General features: G+C 36.5%; 1 protein-coding gene across 2 annotated transcripts in view; it reads left to right on the forward strand.

Moving 5' to 3' along the window:
- The window catches only part of b3gat1a (beta-1,3-glucuronyltransferase 1 (glucuronosyltransferase P) a), a 133,863-nt gene that overhangs the window by 94,286 nt on the left and 16,838 nt on the right, over window positions 1–22,739 (forward strand). For both annotated transcript variants that reach the window (XM_053499794.1, XM_053499795.1), the window contains exons 3-4: window positions 19,832–19,914; window positions 20,897–21,039. In XM_053499794.1, coding sequence (XP_053355769.1) covers window positions 20,928–21,039 — 112 coding nt within the window. In that variant the 5' untranslated portion in view covers window positions 19,832–19,914; window positions 20,897–20,927. The remainder of the gene's footprint in view (window positions 1–19,831; window positions 19,915–20,896; window positions 21,040–22,739) is intronic.

Here is a 22,739-nt window from a genome sequence, read left to right on the forward strand (position 1 = left end):
TTTTTTTTTTTTGCTTGTGTCAAAACCGGAAATTAGTCTGTCCTGTAAATGAACAAAGTAAAAGTGTACTTGTTTAGCACTTGTTTTGGTGAGCAAATTGTTCTCTTTGTTATTGATATATTTTCTATAATAGCAGCACTGACAATAGTTTGAGTAGCAGTTTGAACCATCTTAATAAACATAGCATTTGTAACTAATAATGTGGTAAAGTCTTCTTCAATGGTTTGTAACAAGCTCTTAAACATCTTAAATATAAGTGTTTTCATAGCGGTTATGATGACATAGGATATAGGTCAAAATACAAATGACATACAACAGAATAATGTGTTATTGTTAAATAAATAAAAGTCTGTTAGTGAAGAAACACATGATCAGATGAATAAAACACTTCAGGACACAGAGATTTTAGACAATAATCAATTCTGAAGCTGTCACAGTAACTTTACAGTACTTTAAATTGTTTCCACATCACAGATTATTTTACTACAACAACATGGCTTTACTTTGAGGAGTGATCATGTTGTTAAAACAACTAGCTGATCTATTTAAGCATGCATATATTTTATGAATAGATAAATTATCATACAGAATCTTGCATAAGTATTTACTCCCCGTGCACATTTCCACATTTTGTACTAGTACCCCCTGGGTGACATTTGAAAGTCAGAAGAGCCACTGGATAGAGCTGAAATTTTGATCACTGGTAGAAAAATGAGAAAATACAGAATTCCCTGATGCTATGAATAGAGCATAATATGAATATAATAATTTCTGTAAAGTTGTCCAGAGGGGTATTTAAAGAAATCTATGACTTGTCCATAGACATAGACTTGTCTTCATGGTCTCTGGGCTCACCTTGAGTCTACTGACTTTATGGAATTTTGTATCTTCTCCCAAACTCCACTTGGGTTTCCTTCATGCTCTCAAATTTCCACGTATCTCTCAATAGCATGCCATGGTGGATCGTCTATGTTGATTTGCTCATAGATATGAATATATGTACAGATCTGTGGGTGCAATGCGCTAGATAATGACTCTAGGTCCAGTTTGGAATGTTTTCTAACCTTCTACAGTATCTAACGTTCCCTGAATAAGCTCTGAATGAGTAAATGTCTGTCCTTGAGTTTTCGTTACTTTGATTGTTAAAATTGTACATTGGAAAATATTTCAAAATGTTCTTTTTAAGCAAACAATGCAAGTGCAATTTCAGACCTGCGTTCTTGCAGGGTACAACAGATTGGTGTATTATCTCAGTTTGTAGACTGACACAAATAATGCACAATGAAATTAGCGACTGCAAGCTTTACAACTGCACAAGCGTTAAACTGATTACTCAGAGATTTACTGTATCGCTTAGCATATGTCATTGATTAAGCATTAGCAAGATTAATATGTGAGCATATCATAATGAAATGTGGGCAGGCATTATACTGTGCTGTAAATAACACACATTAGGGCATGCTTCTCTGCATTTGAGTTTTAAATAATTATAATTTGTTAATTCTAGCTTGAATTGCAGTCGTAATTCCTACAGTATTTCAAACACAATTCAGCTATCCCATCCATTTTGCTGTTTTAAACCCCTGCAGATTTGTGATTTTCCAGTTCACATAGAGCTTTATGAGAGGGTTGAGTGTTTAGTCCTTTGTGCATATTTTATAGGAAGAAAAAAAGCAAAAACTTCTCCATGTCATGTAGAAGTTGCTTACAATTAACGTGACCTGCTTTTGGTTAAAAGATGTAAAAGTTTAAAATAATCAGGTCAACATTACCCCCTACCACACGCTGCAATATTATTAGTGAGTAATACACTGAGTAAGAATCTCACATCATGTGAATCTGTAAGGCAGGTTTGTACACAACAAGAAAGCCTTTAGGATTAACATTTGAATTATTAGGACTGGTAAAGTCATGGAAAATTTAATTGAAAACTTACGCCATGATGTTACGTTCATGTTTTCAGAGGGAAATTTACCCATACTCAGAGATGGGTTACACACACCCATAAGAAAAAAAAATTTTAGGGTATGCTTATAGAAAACACTACAGCATGTACTAACTATGGTAAATACTACAGCATGTAACAAATATTATAGTGAATACTGCAGTTTTCTACAGTGTGTACAGTTCACTACAGTATACAATACAAACTACAGCATACTATAGTAATTACTGTTGTAAGCTAGAATCAATTTTCTGAAAATATTAACTTTTATTTGCACATATTGTAATATCTTTTTCTTTGTCTTTTGGCTGTTCCCTCAACGAATCATCTGCCTCCATCTAACCCTATCCTCTGTGTCCTCTTCTCTCACACCATCTAACTTCATGTCCTCTCTCACTGCATCCATAAATCTCCTCTTTGGTTTTCCTCTAGACCTCCTGCCTGGCAGCTCCAACCTCAGCATCCTTCTACCGATATGCTCATAATCTCTCTTTGTCCAAACCACCTCAATCTGGCCTCTCTGACTTTATCTCCAAAACATCTCACATAGGTTGTCCCTCTGATTGACTCATTCTTGATCCTGTCCATCCTTGTCACTCTCTAAGAGAACCTCAACATCTTCATCTCTACATCCTGTCTTTTCCTCAGTGCCACTGTCTCTAAGCCGTCGAGCATCGCTGGTCTCACCACTGTCTTGTACACCTTTCCTTTCATTCTCACTAATACTCTTTTATCACACAACACACCTGACACTTTTCTCCACCTGTTCCAACCTGCTCTGTAGCCCCACCATTCCACTTGGGTCATCTCATTTAAAGTACACACATGTACTGTATCTGTCTTGCTATGGCTAACTTTCATTCCTCTGCTTTCCAGACCATACCTCCACCGCTCTAGATTTTCCTCCACTTGTTCGCTGCTCTTAATACAAAGCACAATGTCATCTGCAAACATCATAATCCATGGAGAATCCTGTCTAACCTCATATGTCGTCCTGTTCATCACCAAGGCAAACAAGTAGGGGCTCAGAGCCGATCCTTGGTGCAGACCCACCTCCACTTTGAACTCTTCTGTCACAATCCACATACTGCATCTGTTGAACTCTTTCTAGGCATGAAACCATATTGCTGCTCACAAAGGCTCACCTCTGCCTTCAACCTAGCTTTCACTACTCTTTCCCAAAGCTTTATTGTATGGCTCATCAGCTTTATTCCTCTGTAATTGCCATAGCTTTGCACATCCCCCTTGTTCTTAAGGATCATCACCAATACACTTCTTCTCCATTCCTCTGGGATCCTCTCATTCTCCAAGATCTTGTTAAACAGACTAGTCAGAAACTCGACTGCCACCTCTCAGGTATGTCATCAGGACCAACTGTCTTTCTACCCTTTATCCTCTTCAACAGCCTTCTCACCTCACTCCTACTGATTTTCTCATTCATCAACTCTTCAAATTACTCCTTCCATCTTCCCATCACCCTCCTGGCACCTGTCAGTACATTTCTAGCCCTAACTTTAATCACTGTAACATGCTGCACATCCTTTCCATCTCCATCTTTCTGCCTCCCCATCATGTACAGATACGCATTCCTCTCCTTACTGCCCAACCTAGCATACAAGTCCTTATATGCTCTTTGTTTGGCCTTTGCCACCTCTTCCTGCACCTTATGCTGCATCTCCCTGTACTTTTGACTACTCTCTTCAGTCCTCTCAGTGTCCCACTTCTTCTAAGCTAAAATCTTCGTTCCACCACCAAGTCTCCTTGCCACTTTTCCATTTTCTGATGATACACAAAGTACCCTCCTACCTGTCTCCCTGATCACCTTAGCTGTAGTTGTCCAGTCAACTGGAAGCACCTCCTGACCACCCAGAGTCTGTTGCAACTCCTCCCTGAAAAATATACAACATTTCTCCTTTTTCAACTTTCAGCACTTTGTCCTCTGCTCTGCCTTTGTCCTCTTCACCTGCCTCACCGCCAGGGTCATTTTACACACCACCATCCAGCGTTGTCTGTTTACACTCTACCCTACCAATACTTTGCAGTCACTGATCTCTTTTAGTTTACAATGTCGACACAAGATGTAGTCCATCTGAGTGCTTCTGTCTTCGCTCTTATATGTCACCCCATGTTCCTGCCTCTTCTGGAAGAAAGTATTCACCACTGCCATTTCCATCCTCTTTGCAAAGTCCACCACCATCTAAAATATAACCAAAAAAATTTTAAGAGGCATATTTGTAAAATGAATCTAAAATGAATCTGTATGTTGTCAATTTATTGTTGCATAAATAGCTTTAGTTATAATTATTACACTAATCATGGCAAATAATTTAGCTTCCACCTTCATTACTCAGCATTGTATCCTAATAATACGTTCTGGTGTTTTTTTTAATATAGTTAATTATGTGACCATAAGATATTTTATTTAGTTCATTAAGTTATAATGTTTCCGTTGGATGTTGGCTATTTATCATTATTTTTATTCGCTATTCTGTGTTGTTAAATTAAGATAATGTTTTTGTTATTGTGATGTGCTTTCCCAATAATAAAACATTACCACATATCAATATGTGCCCATATTAACATATTAGCACGTATCAAGATGTTTAAATCTCAAAATGTTTAATTCCTTCTATGTCACTGAAATTACAAAATTTTGCAGAAAAAACTAAAAGTTCTAACTACAAATCATCTCTGTAGTTAAAGAGAACCTTGACATATCAACAATTTAACATGTTTATAAAATTTATTATAATTGTTTTGCTGTTGTAATACTCACGTTTTGGGAAAGCTTTCTTCTCTTTATTAAATTGGTTATGGAGTTTTGTTCATTCAGGCACAAGAGCATTAGCGAGGTCAGGCTCCGGTGTCTGGTGAGCTGGTGAGGAGACCTGTGGTGCATTCAGCATTCTAGTTTGTGTTCAGTGAGGTTAAGGGCTCCTCACAAACCATTTGCTTCTCGTGACTGGGGATGATTCTCTCTACCTAGAAGACGGTTCTGTCCTAGACTGGACTTGACTGTTCGATAGTTCAGGACTGGAACTTCATACTGTACAAGTCTACCTGAGTTTTAAATAACTAACTGGACTCCATATTAACATCAATTAACATCAACTGTTATAGCTGAACTGGCTGCCAACTAACACACAGTATAAATGCAGATCAATTCCTGCTTTCTGTTTCACCCAAATGAGGATGGGTTCCCTGTTGAGTCCGGTTCCTCTCAAGGTTTCTTCCTATTACCATCTCAGGGAGTTTTTCCTTGCCACTGTCGCCCTCGGCTTGCTCACCAGGGACTATCTGACCATTTTGATTCATACACATTCAAATTCCATACAAACTTAAATAATTCTTTTGATTGTGTAAAGCTGCTTTGGGACAATGCAAATTGTTAAAAGCGCTATACAAATAAAATTGAATTGAATTGAATTGAATTTAAAGGGCTAACTCTCCAAACTTGGAAAACATATGTGTTCATGAAACTTCAATTGTGTACAGGGGCATTAATAGGCACAGAAACAGGTCTGGGCCTTTTAGTGTCAGTAAAGGGAAATGGTACTGCTACAGCATACAGATACCTCCTATTGTATATACTGTGCTTATTTAAAATATGTGGCAAGATTTTGGGAAGAAGTACATATCGGAGTAATGAACCATCCAGTGCATACTGTATGCTACAGTATGCTTTTGTTAGTTTCCATTACAGATGTACAGTAATAACCTTAGCACAAATGTGTCATTCAGAAATGAGAATTCAAACACACTGTGTAATAAAATGATCCTGGGGTGTAAACTGTGGTTGAAATCTAAAGGTTAAACTTTTATAATCTTATAACACCCACTTTTCAACAACGCTTCACACTGTTCACACTGTCCCCAGGCTGTTCATTTCATATTTAAGTCTGGACAGAAAAACTACAATCATCGCAGCACATTTAATATCGAGAATAGTATCTTATTTTCTTACAGTATGTCAGTGAAAGATAAAATACAAATCTACAAGTCACATACAGTACTGTAAAGCCACAATTTGTTAGTCATAAGTGTATCATAAAGGGCTTAAGTCATCATTAAGTCATCATTTGTGCAGTATATGAGCTTAGTTTTTCCAATCAAAAGGTCGTCTTTTCTGCCTCTTGAACCTACCGACAGGAGATCTGAAATCCAGACTTGCTCCATGATTGAATAGAGCTCTGATGACATGATTACAGTCACCCTCCCGTGGCATCTCTGACCTCACCGACTCCATTAAAGCTCTTGCGCTTTGTCTTCTTCAGAAATTTATCATGAGGATGTCTAATTGGAGCCATTTCCATGTGTAATGTGGCCGTCCCATGAGAGTTAATTAGGGTTTGTGCTTCCCTCCAGGAGCTGTTTAATGGTTTGGTCAGAAGCCAGTGCAGTTTGCTCTCTGGTTCCCTGAAGCACTCTAGTGCTGTCACTAAGCCTCTTTTTAAAAACCTGGAAAGAGCATAAAGCAGGAAGCTGTGCAGAAATGGTGACAGTAGACGCAGGAGGATGTAAATTCCTGGCTGAATTATTAGATTTTCTACACTTGGGCTTCAATGTTCTCATTCTGCCTAATGCGGATTAAACATAATTGCACACAGGGCAGCTGAAAATGTCTTTCATTTAAGCGTAATCATACAGTTCATCAAATAGCCTGTAGTAAATCTTTCCAAATCTTTTTTTGGGGGGGCATTTTAAGCCCTGCATCCCCTCGAGCATTCTTTTTTGTTTCTTGCATTTTGGTTACATGTGCCTTTCCTGCATGCCGTCTCTCTTCCTCTCTGTGCTCTCTGTATTCTCTAAAGAACCTCTGCTTGTTCGATGTCACAGCTCCTTAAAGATGACATTGGTATTGTTGCTGCAGTCTCAGGTTTCTCAGCAAAATCATCGCTCAAGCATCGAACCACTGACACAGCATCTCGGTTGCTGCTGATCCCCAGCATCAGCGTGTCAGTGTTTTCCCACACTGCACATTTCAATGTGACTGACTGTGACTATGCAGCAGTGTGAAATGCCAGTATGTGCTCAGAGGATACATGGAGTCTTTTCAGGTCAAAAATAAACTACAACCGATGCTGCATGACATTTTCCTGCTTAATAAAAGCACAGTTATGACCTGCAGCAAGTCCCTGTGTGCACATGACTCTAATCTTGCCTGAACTGTAGAGCTGGAAGCCCTGAACAGAGAGAGAGGGATGAATCTGTTCACACTACAGTGGTTAAGCGCAAATTTAATCGTCACACATCAAATGTCAACGCTAATGTAGTTCAGAGCTGTTGTGTAAATCATGTAAAAGTCTACGAAAAACAAGATGGGTAAAAGAAACCAGGTTTCCACTTTACAGACTTATTGAAAGTTCAGCATTGGAAAAGCATTTCAGCCATCCAGTATCTCTGAGATTTACATTCCTCTGGCCTACTGTACAGAGTGGAACCTGAGGTTGTCTCAGGTTGCTGTTGTAGCCTATCCACAAAATGGAGATTGCATCAGGTTCTGAAGTGCTTTTCTGCTCATCACGGTTCTAATAAGTTGCTATTTAAGTTACGGTAATTTTTCTGTCAGTCTGAAACATCTGACCTCTCTTAACCACATGGCGTTTCTGTATGAAGAACTGCCACCCATTGCCTGCTTTTTTCCTGGCACCAATTTGTGCACCAATCTGTGCAAAAAAAAATGTTTTATGCATGAAAATCGCAGGAGCCCTGCAGTTTCTGATCCTGTCCAGCACAACAACCATGCCACAGACAAAGAAACCAAGATCCTTCCAAAAACATGGTCCCATTCACCACGCCCATGAATATAAAGTTTATCTTTTATCTTAAATTAGTTTTATATTATATGGAGCAGATGCTATAAAAGTGCCTATGAATATCTATAGGAACACTGATATATTTGTAAAATACATACATACTGTAGTATCCATGAAAATGTTTCCTCATTATCCCAGACCCACTCTTTCATATTTTGAATCCTGGGTATGCCAGGAGGGGGGAAGAATCAATTTATGAGTAAATTGGTCATCCATTACATTCAGGTAGTCAGCTGACTTAATTTTAATGCCTCCTGATGTTGCTGAGCCTAAACATGATCCCATGGCTCCCATAAAGTCCTTCCAGATTTTAATAATGGATTGGACAGTTTTTAACCCAGTTCCAGTAATTTCAGCAAAATATTAGTTATTCTTTGCCTGATGCAAAAATCAATGGTAAATGTTGTGCCCAGGCAGTGCATTTACACAGATTGTGTGCAACATTATGCATACATAATGATACAAATCTTTGACTGTTTTATATTTTTTCACTTGTTCTCATGAAGTCATTCTCCAGTAATCTTTATTAAGAAAAGGCTTCCTTTGTCTCCTTTGTGTGGATGTATTGTACATGCAGTAGCATTCAGCTACAGTATATTAGTGTGTGTGTGTGTATGTGTGTGTGTGTGTGTGTGTATGTGTGTGTGTGTGTGTGTGTAATCCTGGTCTTCAGTTTATGAGCATCATATTTTTTCTGCAGTCATCTCCATGCCCTAAAATAATAAAGCAAACATTATGCAGCCCATACATATACATTTTAATTACTTAAGCCATTAAGAAGTTCATCAGTGGAAATCAATCCTAGTAGCAGGTTCAAAGCTAATGACGGTGTGTCAAAGGGGAAAAAAAAATCACACACATCATCAGCTTGAATAATTATACAAGTACTGTACGAAAAAAACAACTGAGTTGAATGGATGTTTGACTGTATTAGTAGATTACATGGTATTAGAGCAGAGCAGAGTATTGCAATGTTGTGATATTTGCAAATTAAACAAGTTCGCAAAAAGGGCTGGAATTCTGTTATAGAAAATTAGACCCACAATTGTTCTTCTCGTGTGTGTTTTTCTTTTATGTTTGACGTCACCTTTCAGTTGAACCAGTGCTAAATTAGAGAACTAACTCATCATTAATGCGGTGCTGTAGAGTAATACAAGTGCTTGATATTTTTTTTAGCCACATATTGTTTATATTCTATGCTGAATCATCCAGAGGCTAAAGGCACTAACACATGGAGAATCTCATAGCCCTTTGTAGCTCTTAAAGCTCTCATATTTTATAGCAAGCATCGAGATGACTCAGTATCTTTTCTTTAGTGTTTTTTTTTTTTTTTAAAGTCTTCTATTCTAAAAAAAAAAGAAAAAAAAAAGAAAAACTGCTTGTTGTGCATCTAGTACATACCGGTTGGCCCGATCTCTTTAGATTTTAAAATATCTTTAACTTTTTTTCTATTACATGTACAGTAATTGATGGACAACGTACCGTATACAAAACTTAAACTTTCAGCTATACACTATATGATTGACATTGGCGGACATTGCATTAAAACCTGTATTACTCCTTATTACCAAAGGTCTTTTTGAGTTATTTCTCTATGGTTTAATTAGCACTGATCAAATTTATATAATTACATGTTTTTTCCAACACCCAAGCCTGTAATTATGGATCAGGGACTTGAGGATCTTTAGAAAGTGGAATCTACCCTCATTAGAGGAGCTTCTTGCCTTCTTGCTGCAGTAGTTCAGTAGATACTGTTACAGAGCGGGAGAATTTTAATGGTCTTGTAATAAAGTTAGTGCTGCAAGCCACATATAGAGTTAAGTGCCTGGACTGGCACTTATCATAGGCATTATGGGAAAATGTCAAAAAGACTAGTCTCATTTATGACTGTTTTAATGTTATATTTTTTCTAAATTATTAATTGATTCTAGGTGAGTGCTCAAAGAACCTATTGGATCTACTTAAAAGTTAAGCATATTACACAAAGGTTGTTGAGAAACAGATAAGAATCTATCATCAGGGACATTTTCTACCTAACTCTTCACAACAAGTGTGTTCAATGTTTGGTTGCTGTGGCAGGTCTCGTTTGACTGCACATGAAAAAAAAAGAAGAACAAAGCAAAAAAGGGAGGTCTTTCACCTGCTCCTGTAGAGGGGTCGCCAAGAAATACAAGTTTGCTTTTTGTCTGTGTATTAGAGGGGGGTATTGCTAATACATTTACTTTTTAAATATGGTACACTGTATGTAACACATTATAATGAAATGCAGTACATTTTAGATGAATTAACTGTCAGACTCTTATTTCTTCAAATTTCTAATTTACTTTGGCTACTCAATAACTCATAGTAATTAATAAATAATATGCTTTAAGATTAACAACTTAATAATGAGCAAAGAGTTTAAAAGGTTAATTATATGTTTGTAAGAAACCACTCCAATATTTGGTGTGAAGACTACACTGGTGCGAAAATCCCACAGTAGCCCTGTCTCTGCTTCCTGATTCATCTTTGCACCCACACAGAGCAATAACCCTTTACACCTCACACACACACGATCCCAATTTAGCGAATAACTGTTGGATGAGAATCTCTTGTGTAATTCTCAACAAAACAAAAAGTTTCGGGATTTTATTTTGAAGCAACTGCATGAGCTTTGCTTTATGCGTCAAGAGTGTTCTGATATGATAATGAACTGATGCTTTGTCTTATTTTTGTATGTCTTGCTCATTAGACTTGGGGCACCTGCATTTGTTTTGTTGCCTTGTCTTGAATAATAATCTTAACAGTGGTTTTTTAGTTCACCCGCAAGAGCTTCTTATCTCAAGGCTTGTTACATCATCTAGTTGTGATCTACCAGACGGTGGGAGTATTGGCATTGACAGTGGTATTTGTAGGAAAATTAAAGTTTGGAAGCTGACCTGTTTAATCAGATTGTATAGATTAGGAGGCGAGAAAGCCGTGCAGACTAAGGATGCTTCACACTGGTGTGAGTACCCTTGATCCCAAAATCTGGTGCATTTGGGTAGCGTGAACACTTTGTACCATGCCTGGGCAACTAAAATGTGGGTCTTAAGCATGGTAAGCATGGTATGGCTTGCTTGTGCACAATTCGAGTTGGAGACGAAGGGTATACAGTAGGCCCAGAGTAGCAAAGGGCTCTCCCTATCATGTGGAGATGTGCAGCCAAGAGCGCAGGTCTTGACATTCTTTCTTTTAACATGTCAAAAATGTCAGGCATACTGCAAAGGTTTATTTAACTGTACTCTTTTTCTTATCTGTGTTTATTGGAGGCTTGCAAAACCAGTAGCTGCATACTGACACCTACTGTATTGGAGTGTATAGATGCAGAGAAGGGTATGAAACAATGGGGCCTAGTGTATAAAATCCTAAAGAATTAAAGTGCCACTGCATTGTACTTGTTATCTAGAGATGAAGCACTGGCTAAATTCTATTGCGACTATTTTCTGCAGCTTTAATGTCATTCTGGTTCATGCTAACCAAAGTAATAATGCATTTTTTAAAAAGAAAGCTAATTTAAAATACCAACTAGATCTCAGAAGATCACACGTTACTTATAAAAATTAAAATGCAAATAATTCACAATTGCACATGGACGATATTATTAGTTAAGACAACAAAAAACAGTGCACATATTAACAGGTTCTGAGATAATCGAATAAAAAGGGTGAGGGTTGTGGCTCAGCCTCGGTTACATTCAATTGTACCAAAAGCTAATGCATGTAAATTTATTTATCACTTTCGTGTATGAAATTCAGTATGAATATTTCAGTTAAAACCCAGGCTCCAAATTGCATCAACTGGAGTGTATAAATCTGTGTAACTGCTGGCAATGAGCCTGCAGGAGTGGAGCCAAGCCTTATCCATAATAAGTAGTCTATTAATATTTGATTTAAAAAGAAGAAGAAGAAGGGGAAGAAGATGGACAAATCCGTTAGAGAGCATCAATAGACTCTAAATGAAATATACAAATGGAAAAAAAATGGAGTAAAAATAGGTTCTTAGTTATTATTCATTCATGTTGGATGTTGTCAAATTGCTCCTTCTGGCTTCTAATACGAACTGTCAAGCTTAGGAATTTTTTTTTGCAATATATAACCTAACTTTGTAATTATTGTGCCAGCATTTGGACAATTTGTTACCTATAAATAAAACATAATTCTAATAATTGTTAAATGTCATCCACATGGGTGGTGGCAACTTGGTGAAAAGGGTAACAAGGTCTGTTTATGATTTCAATGTGTCTGCTGAAGGTTTTGTCCAGGATCTTCAGTTATGTCTAACCTCCCAAAAAACATTAATTAGCTGTGATAAATTGCAACTAGGTGTAAAGGGTATGAATGCACACATGTATTTACATGTGCCTGCAATGGACTAATGTTTTATGTCGGGTGTCTTCACCACCTTACGCCCAGTTTTCCCTTGGACTTTGGATCCACTCCAATCCTGACTAAAACAAAGAGGTTATTGAAAATGAATAAATAGATTAATAAAAAAAATTGTATGAATGTATATGCTTGCACAGAATTGCCACAGAAAAAAATACATATTATATGTGGATATTTGACATTTTCTCATTTAGAAAGGACAAAATATTGGATTTCTGCTAATTGAATAGCATCACAGTGTTGAAAGATCAGTGTTTTACTAAGAAAGTGCACTTGACTATTATTTATAGTGTCCTTGTGACATCACAACCTTCAGGCCCGGATATTTTTGGTCACAAAAAGTAAGCACATGACCATAGAAAATGAAAACTACCCCACTGGTTGTTTGGCATTTTACATCACAAACAACTCAAATGAAAGTTACACTAAGTGGATCGAACGATCAGGAGAGACTCGTAAAAATGCTGTCAATAACAAGGATCCAGACAAGTCATCTGCTTCAGAGTGTTGTACAGATGTTGAAATACCAGCCTCAAACTACTATTAGAAATGATAGGTGCTGCTCAATAAGCATTTGTTTTCACTGAGGGTGAGGAAAGAGGGCACTTCATACTTTGAAAATATTCCTAAAATGGTGGCAGTTCTCCATGAAAGAACGTAGTCATGTGACCCGGATATCCTTTTTACACTAGGGACAAAAGTATTTGGCCACACTGGTAAATTATCGAATTCAGGTGTTTTAATCAGGCCCCTTATCCCCAGTGTTGGGCTATCTTCAGCTTCAGCATACCAAAACATCAGTGTTCAGTGTGGAAAAACTTGACTGGCCCAAACAGAGCCCTGTGACCACAACCTCATCGAGCACTTTTGAGATGAACTGAAACGGAGATTGTAAGCCAGGCCTTCTCATCCAACATCAGTGTTTGACCTAATAAATGCTCTACTAAATCAATGGACACAAATTCCCACAGAAACACAAAATTTTGTGGCCAGCCTTCAAAGAAAAGTGGAAGCTGTTAGAGCCGCAAAAGGGAGACCAACTCCATATTGAAATATGCATTTAGGTGCGTTTCGTTTTAACATTTTGGTGGCGTACAGTTTTCTCATTACAAAAAATAAGTGACGAAAAATCAAACTGTAGTTTATCTTTTATATAAATAAATGAAAGGTTTGGTCTGGAGTGACTCCCATGGACGCTATGCAGTGCAATAGACTCAAAAGAACAAACGACTCAGACTGAAAGATACGAGAGATGAGCTGCTCATTCTGTTTACCATAATATGTCCTTAGCTGCATTGTAATATTTAAATTACTGGAACTATAGCCAAAATTTGTCAACATTTTATTTTATTTCTGATCAAATGAACTAAATGACTTTTTAAAAAAAAAACATTCGTTCATTTTGTTGAACGAGATTCAAAAAACTGAGTCACTAAAATGATTTAAACTTTCCATCACTATCTCAGATTGCAGAGGTCAGGGCATACCAAAAGTCATCCACAAAAAAAATAATAAAATAGCGAAGGCTGGCCCAAATAACTCCTTTATAAAACAATTCTAACACCCATGTAGTATCAATTCAATAGAAGTGCTAAGGTAGATAAAATTATGAAAAAGTTTAATGTTGGTTCCAAACAAAAAAAGATTTTAAAACACACGGGATATTACCTTTTTGGTAACAAAGCAGGGGGATCTACTTAATATTAGGTGGGTGATCATAATGTTATAGCTGATCAGTGTACTGTATATTATGTTGTATAATTAATATAGCATGTCTCATTAGTATATGACAGAAATTCAGCTTATCATGTTACACAGAAACCACAAAGTATTGCCTTTGACTGTGCATTGTCCTCTGTCCTGAAGCTCTTGACAGGAGGTGCTGCTATAGGAAATGAATCAACATGTTTTGAAAAATCAGGTTAGAGAATTTATCAGCATTGTGGTATGTTATGGTATTAACTATAATAAAAGAGTAAGAGTTAGAGAGAAGCAGCTTCCCAGGTTCAGGGCTCTGCTCAGCCGTTTAATTTTGCATCAGTGCTGAGGCAGTGTGTTTGACTGAGACACACCCCATACCATCAGTCTTTGTCACCTCCTGCTTACTCGCCTTTCACTGAGAATGAAAAAGCCATTCGCTTTTAAATCAGAGCCGAGAAGACGCTCAGCGCAGTAGCCTGATTACATTATCTAACCATATAATTACATGGAAATGTGTACCTGAGGCAGCATACAATATCAGCACTCATTCAGTGTGTTTCATCTCTTAATCCGCAGGTTCTGCTCACTACTTAGTAATGGATTACTCTTGAAATCTTGAGGGTGGGTGATCTTGACCTAACTAACAATCAAAATCTTATTATGCACACTTTTTATTGGTTACTGTTTTATTGGTTAGTATTGCAGTACTATACACATACACACAAACAGAGCCCCCCCAAAAATTGTAACGTTAAAATGATGGAAAATATATACTTTTTGTTATACTTTTTCAATGTGAATCGCAAGCTCTTGACAGTGTTTTGCTTTTTTTATTTTATTTATGGTATGCACCAAAATATACAGTACTGAAATCTTGAATGCTCATGTGTGTTTGTCGATGGAGCATAGCTCCAGCTGCACGTTTCCCAGAAGTGAAAAGAAATCTTTGTTGCGCAGTTGTTGTTGGAAATGGGTATCTCGACAGAGAAAATAGTATTCACAGTTTAGTATTATATCTGCTCATACGAAAGAGGTAGTGAATGGGGACAGAGTTTGAAAACGAAGTACAGTAACACCATTATGTTTGTCTAATCCTTCCGTTTTACAGACAAAATACACAGCAGCCTAGTCTTGGAAATGGCACAGTCTATACAAAAGGTACCTGGCTAAATATCCGTTTTTATAAACTACCTGGCTACGTGTGGATATGGTCTAAATGTGTGTGCACATTTGTATTGTGACGTCTTTACCGCATAGGGAACGCGATGTACGCTGACAGAAAATGCTGAAATTTTGCCTTTTCGTACTGCAGGACAGAAAGTGCAAGTCTGTTACCTATTAGATAACACGCTAATTTTACCCAGGTGCTTATCAGCCGACAATTAAAATCTGTGACGTTAAACACTTCATTATATTGTATTATTGTATTCCTAATTTGAGGTGAGCTGGGTCCAGATTGACAAAAAAAAAAGGCTTACGCAATGATACCTTGATGTCTGCTGATATATACAGGCATTGGTAAACACTAATCAGTGTTATGAACATCTGGTTAATCATTTGTTGTTTCTTTTTATTCTGTTGCTTCGTAAGCCATGTGTGAGTGATGAGACGTGATAAATGTGCTTTTTGTTTAATGCGTCACTGTTGAGTTTTAAGCGAGACTAAAGATGCGACCATGACTCAGTAACTCCATTTATTCATTTTATACAATTAGTGGTGTTTTGTTTCGCAAACAAATTTTATATTCAGTACTAAACATGTGTTTAGGACAAATGCGTTCTGTCTCAGTACAAGCGGACATGTAGGTTGATTTAAAATACTGTACACTCACAGTTTCCTGATGTTGTTTCTACCTCGATCTTTAAATAATGTGCATTAGTGGCCCTGTTCCTGTTTTATTGCTTGATCATTTTTTAGTTTTCAAACGTTTTATGTATATCTCCAAGTATGGAAAATTATCTGCCAATACAATAAAACGATTCAGAGGTTTACATAAATAAACACAGTGATTAATCTTTTATTAGGTTTATAATCATCGCAGGACATTTGCCAATATATTTTTGTGCAGTGTATAACCCCAACACAAAATTTTTCATCTCTAACTTAATGTTCATGATTTTAGAGAACTTGTTTGAATCTCATGGAAAGCATTTGAATAATATTCGTCAATTAGATAAAAGGTTAAACCTTTAAGCTAATTGGTCTTGTTGTCCTGAATGGAACACACAGGCTTTAACACATACTGTGGGCTTGAGAATCGTGATGTACTTAAATAATACATGTGAATTTTACTTTATTCCCTAATGTGTTTTTTTTTTTGTTTTTTTTTGTCAGAAAACCGCTCACTGTCACAACACAGCAATGAGCATCATCATCATCCAGACATTTATTTATTCATTTGGTATTTTTTTTTATTTGCTTGTTGATATACAGGTGTTCTTATTAAGATTTTTTTTTCCTTTATAATTTGTCCTGAATGCAATCATTTAATCAGTTGTATAAGTTGGCGGGTTTGACTGTCGAAGCACTAAATGTCCTTGAAGAGTATTTGTTTATTTACTTGTTTTGTTCCGTCTCTATGATTAATGCTTTGTGTATTCGCTGTAAATCCACAGGTGTTTTTTTTTTTTCATGCCCCTGATTTTACCTGTTTGCTCTTTTTATTTTTATGTTTGTGGTCTCTGGAGTGGGTTAGGATGAAGCCTGCTTGTAAGGGCCATATTTCATTCTTGTGATTTGTGGTTATGTTTATCTTGTTTATCAGTTTATTAGTTAGTTTATTAGTTAAGCATTAAGCATTACGTATCATACTCATAATTTGTATTGTGACATCATTTCATGAGTTGTTCTGTGACATCATCCCACAGTTATGCAGTTTCATGTCTATCACGCACGTAAGTTGTTAGTTGTTGTTAAGACACGGAAGGATACAGAAAGGTGTGGAGAACACAAGCTTTTGACCGTGAGACAGTAAGCTAAAAGGAATACAGTAAAATGAGTTGTTGTAACTGTAATCTATCGAAGCTACAGAACACAGCAAGCGACTTGTCGTGACTACAGTGGATTTATGCAGGAAACTGTAACAACCGTTGTACTTTGATGTTGAAAATAAACAAGAGACAAAGAAATCAACGAAACGTCTGAAGTTGTGAGTGACACTGTGTAACAAAAGACACGCGTCAGAACTTGTGAATAACATGCACGTACAATGCTCAAACCTTTTTTACCACAGTCACCTGTCTACTACAATGTCTGTAGGTCAAGCAGCTAGAATTGATTAATATGAATAAATGTTTGATAATAAAATTCATGTTCATGTTTATCGCACAAGACGTGTCAAGGAAATCAGCAGAGTTGTTCATTGAGGTAACATATACAGTAGGCTTTGTTTCAACACAATCGACAGCAAGAGAGGATATGCTAATTTGAAATTTTAATTGAAAACGACCCTAGATCATATAACAATGACCTTGAAAAGATCATTATTACATCTGAAAATGTAATGTTAACAGATGGCGCTGTACATTTTTTCATACGCGCTTATGAGTGTGCAGTTGTAATCTACTTAAACTAATCTAATAAATGCTATCTTAAACCTTCATTCCACACACTTATCCGTAAAAGTTGAAAATTTAGTTCATTTTAAAATTTAACAGATGTCATTGTACATTTTTAAAATGCGCTTATGAGTGCAAGTGAATTTGATGTGAACGAAATCGTGGTTTGTGAATAAAAGCGTTAATGTTTACCTTGTAGACTATTGGCTTAAGTGCACTTTGGAGCACTAAAGAGATAAAAATAGTAATATTATCTCACGCACTTAGTACATATTTAAATGGTGACTACATAGGCATTTATAGAATGTAATGCATTTGATAGTAAGAACAGTTGGTCCATGCTGTGAACAACTTGCAATATGGAATTATTCAGAACAAGTAGAAAACACTAGAATCACTGAGAATGAAAATTCCATTCATTTATTTCAAGATAGTAATCACATCCTTACCTGAAATGATGATTGCCTTTGGTATTGAGTCAAGAGAAGGTGTAATCAGGCATGAAAAAAAGAAATTATTATTTTTTTCCTCATCCAGGGAGCATACATGGGTAGCAACGATCATTTTTGTTCTTTGGCATTTTTCTTAAATCGGTTTCAAGCATCTGAAATCAATCCATCACTTTTAGATTTCACCTTCTCTGACGTGCTCAGATAAACTGACAGCACTGTCAATAATGACCTATTGTGGCTCCTCTCCTCAGGGAAGCTCCAGTCATTACTGCAGCGTATTCAAAGCGGTGGCTAGACTTAGGAAATGAGCTGCTAAGTATACAGACAGCTCTTTATTAAGCTCCCTCTTTGTTCTGCGACCCAAACACGAGCGAGCATGTCCGAATCAGCATGTTCTGTAGACACAGTGGAGATAAGGGCTTATTATTTGAACAGAGGTGCCTTGCTTGTCTTCGGCATAATGAAGATTCAGAGCGTCACCGTGTCATGAACATGGCAGAGTCTGCGATGTTAAATAGCAGAACCACTCTTGTTATACACCAGTAATCTATGTGACAACTGGTTGGCTGCCCAGTCTGATGATTATTTTTTTCACCACTGGTTAAATGTCCCATCTCAGGTCCATAACCGATGGTTAGTAAAATGCTTAGCAATACTGTCTACGTTTTTTGCTGATATATGCATTACCCATTCTGGAAAGGAGGAAATTGACAGGTAATTGAACTCCACCCCTTTACCCCAACTGCTCCATAACCCTGGGATGCACATTTATTTCTTTGCCTGGATCACTGCAAGCATCTAGACAGCATCTTTGTAATTGCCTGGTTGTAACATCAGTAGCGTTGATAATAGACCTGCCTTAACGAATCTCTGTTACTAAAATATTCTAATGCTTTAGTGTACCACTTTGGGGGATTTTTTTTTTTATTATTATCATGAATAAGGTTATACGTTTCTCCCAGGCTATTGTGTAATAATAATAAAAGCCTCTGTTTAATAAATAATACAGTTGCATTAATAATGCAATAGATATAACTTACCATCGAGTGTCCTTTTCTCCTATGATAAAAGTTTAAAGGTCAGTAACGAGCTGAAGCTCTAGCTTGTAATAATGCTCTGAAGATGCACTCATTTATATAATAAATTTACTATCAAAATGTTTTCTAATGTGTTTTTCGGTCAAAGTCGCAATAGCGTAAAACTGACAAAATGAACACATTTTTCCTTTAATAATCAAAATGTTTTCACACACCAGTTAACAATCGTCGATTCCCATTTCTATTGTCAGATTCTGTTTCTCTGATTATAAGCCAAAATTTAATCAATATTTAAACTAGCATACATACACACAGTCATCTTATGTGCATGCTTAAGCTTAGTGACGATGCCTTAAGCTTATGCCGAAAAGTGGTTAATAATTTTTTGTGGGACATCACACTGAGAGACGCATCGTAGTGTGATGGCTTTTTGTTGGTCTAAACATAATATTCCCCCTTTTCTAAATTATGTCATAATGGTATTGGGATATCCCCTTTAAATTAATGTGCCCACTGTGCCCGGGGTCTTTCTGATGTGCCCGGGTGATGATGGCGCAGGGAGCTTGGCCTCGCTTATCGCTCTCATCATGGTTTAAGAGAAGCATGGCTCAATAGGCTGTCACTCTTAAACTTGGACTGTCTGTTTCTGAGGTAGTGAGAAGGATGAACATCATAAATATTGTATTAGAATTTATTTTATCAGAAAATATTTAAATCAACAAGGTCAGTGGGGTTCAATATACTTGAATTATATTCTGTAATTTAAACAGTAAATATTTCTACCTGAATCTTTTAAGTAAGATCTATTGTATCAGTGTTTTATTAAGTCAAATTAAACAATCAGTCTTCCACAGTTAAATGTAGAATATTTGTTTAGCATACTGAATGTGATGATAAAATTATGTTGTGTTTTGCAGTGATGCCCCGGTGCGAGATCTCTAACAAGCAGCTTTTGCAGCTGCATGCCCAACACACATCTGTCCACCACTTATAACCACAGGTAAAAGGAGATGCTCTGTAAATACACACGCACATTTTTCATCACACAATTAGGTAGCAATGTTACAAGTTTAAAATTAGGCATAATACAAGTACTGATGTCAGTGGATTGCAAAATTGCTCATTTGCCATTATAAGGTCACATGTTCATGTCACATGATCGTGTTCAGGTATTATAATTTTACAACTCATTAATGCAACTCTTTATAACACTGATCATAATTGAATTCTACATTCCGATTGTTCAGAATGTGTTTTTATATTAACTTCTAAATTAATATTGTAATATTATATAAAAGCAGATTTTTTTAAGAAAGAATGGTTGCGACGGTGCTTGGGCCTGCTCATTGTTGCTTGCAATTATGTTTTATATATTTATATTATATGGAAAAAATTTATATGTAAATTATCAGATATTATTTAACAAAGTATGATGGATTATATGGAAAAGCATTATGTGAGGACATTATATGAGGACATATTTAGAAGGAGTCTCCAGCACCAGCACTTTGTACCAGTCCAAGGTATAAGTGTAACTTTGAGTTTGCACTTTTAACAAGTTGCATTTTAACATTTTTACTACAATAAAATTAACAAGAAATTTATAAATATGAAAATTGGTACAGTATATTTCAATAAAAATGGATTTTAAATCGTTGCTGCTATAGTAAAATAATAAACTTCAACATTAAACAAATCCATCACCCCATCGATGATTAGTTTCTTTTATCTTCATGAACTTCAATGTTTAATTTCTTACTTGACAGTGAGTCACATGAAGAGCATTTACACTAAAAGTGGAAACAGCTTAGCTGTAATAATAATTTGTTTGTAATCCACTTCCATCCACTTAACTTAATGACATAGATACAGACAGAGTGTTAATGTGCAGGAGCAATAAACAGGACATCCACAATCAGCCTGCTTCAATAGAATCTCATTAACTTTTTTACAATGACACATTTTTTACCTTTTTCGTCCAGGTAATGACCAGGAACAGAATCAACCCTGGAGATGCCGAAGAGAAGAGACATTCTTGCCATCGTGTTAATCGTGTTACCTTGGACTTTGCTCATCACCGTGTGGCACCAAAGCGCAATCGCACCCCTGCTCGCTATCAGAAAGGGTAATCAGATCTCTTTGTGTTCCAAAATGACCAGAATTACATATTCACATCACATCAACAAACTGTACATATAACAGTACATATTTGTATATGAATCATACACGATTTAGTTTGGCAGAGATTTATTACATATTCCAAAAACAAGCATACAGAGCAATGATAATAATAATAACAGGTATAAAACAGTAATAACTTAAAAAATATATATTTATAAAAAGTAAACTACATACATTTGATTGAAAATGTCCTTTCCATTCATAATAAAACAGTTATGAACATCAAAAGTATTCCAGGTTTCCTCCCACAGTACAAAGACTAGGGAGACCAGATTAGGCTTATTGGTGTTCTCAAATTGCTCTGGTAGTATGTGGTGTGTGCATTTGTGTGCCCTGTGATGGACCTACACCTTGTCCAGGGTGTACTATGCATTTTTTCAGAAGTTTCCTACGATAGGTGGGCTCCAGGCTTTATGCAACCATGTACTGTATAGAATAGGTAGTATAGAAGATAAAAAAAAAAATGAATGAATAAATGATTGAAAAATTTAAACTTGCTGTAAATTTGCTTCTTTACTTTCCTGTTAAATTTGGCAAGGTTATGAAGTATAACATTTAGTATATATAAGCTGTAATAACCCAGTTCGAGTTTGTCAGTGATATATTATTGCTGTTAAAGACAAAAATATCAAAGTTGCTTAAAAATAAGCAACTTCTTCCTTTCAGTCTCAATAAAACTCACCCTGTTGTCGCCCTATCGTGACCTATATTGTGGCAGTCCATAAAAATCCTGACAACAGTGTCTTACAATTCCCCTACATGCACCTGACTGAAATCTAAACTTGTTCAGTGCAAAAGTCATCAGGCTAATCTATTTAGCAGCTGAACTCCAGTAGCCAAAGCACTCTGATCCATTTTAATCTCTTAAATTATCAGAGCCTATTATCAGATTTCTAGCCTGTCGCTGTCCATACTGATTTGTGATTGTGTCCTACATTTGAAACACAAGCAGAACTTACATTCAGGACATGATGCACTACTATAAACTCAACTCCTGAATAATTACCTAGCACAGTCATATGCATATGTTGTATAACTTTAATGACGTCACTCTAAAAAAAAGCTTTTGGGCTTTTGGGCTTCCTTTTTTAACCTCCTCTCAATGCTTCTTAATAGAAAGTAAAATGTGTGTTAGGAAGAAATTGTGTCGGGTTTCAAAGTGATTTTCATGTTGAAAACAATAGGTATTACATTAGTTCTCTGTTTTGGTTGTTTTAAAAATGCTACTTCTAAAAATGTGATATTTGTGACAGTTATTCTTCAGCTACACAGCATAAGAAAGGTGCTCTAATTAATATTTCAACACGCATAAGCATTTTGGTTAAATTTGCTTCTAAATAAATGATAGTAAATAGTACAGTATATTTTACCAGATAAGTTTTACCATATAATTATGTTTAATTCCCTGCCTAAAAAGGACAGATCTTATGCACTACCTTGCCACACAAAAAAATAAATGTATAAGAAGGGTGAAATTATTGGTCTGCATAACAAAAAGGTCATGTGGTCTGATGAGTAGAGATTATCCCTTTTCCAGAGTGATGGGCGTGTCTGGGTAAGAGGGGAAGCCCTTGAAACGATGCACCCGCCATGCGTTGCACCCACTGTACAAGCCTCTGGAAGGAGTGTTATGATCTGGGGTTG

Source organism: Clarias gariepinus, chromosome 7 (genome assembly GCF_024256425.1).
Source record: "Clarias gariepinus isolate MV-2021 ecotype Netherlands chromosome 7, CGAR_prim_01v2, whole genome shotgun sequence".
Lineage (NCBI taxonomy): Eukaryota > Metazoa > Chordata > Actinopteri > Siluriformes > Clariidae > Clarias > Clarias gariepinus.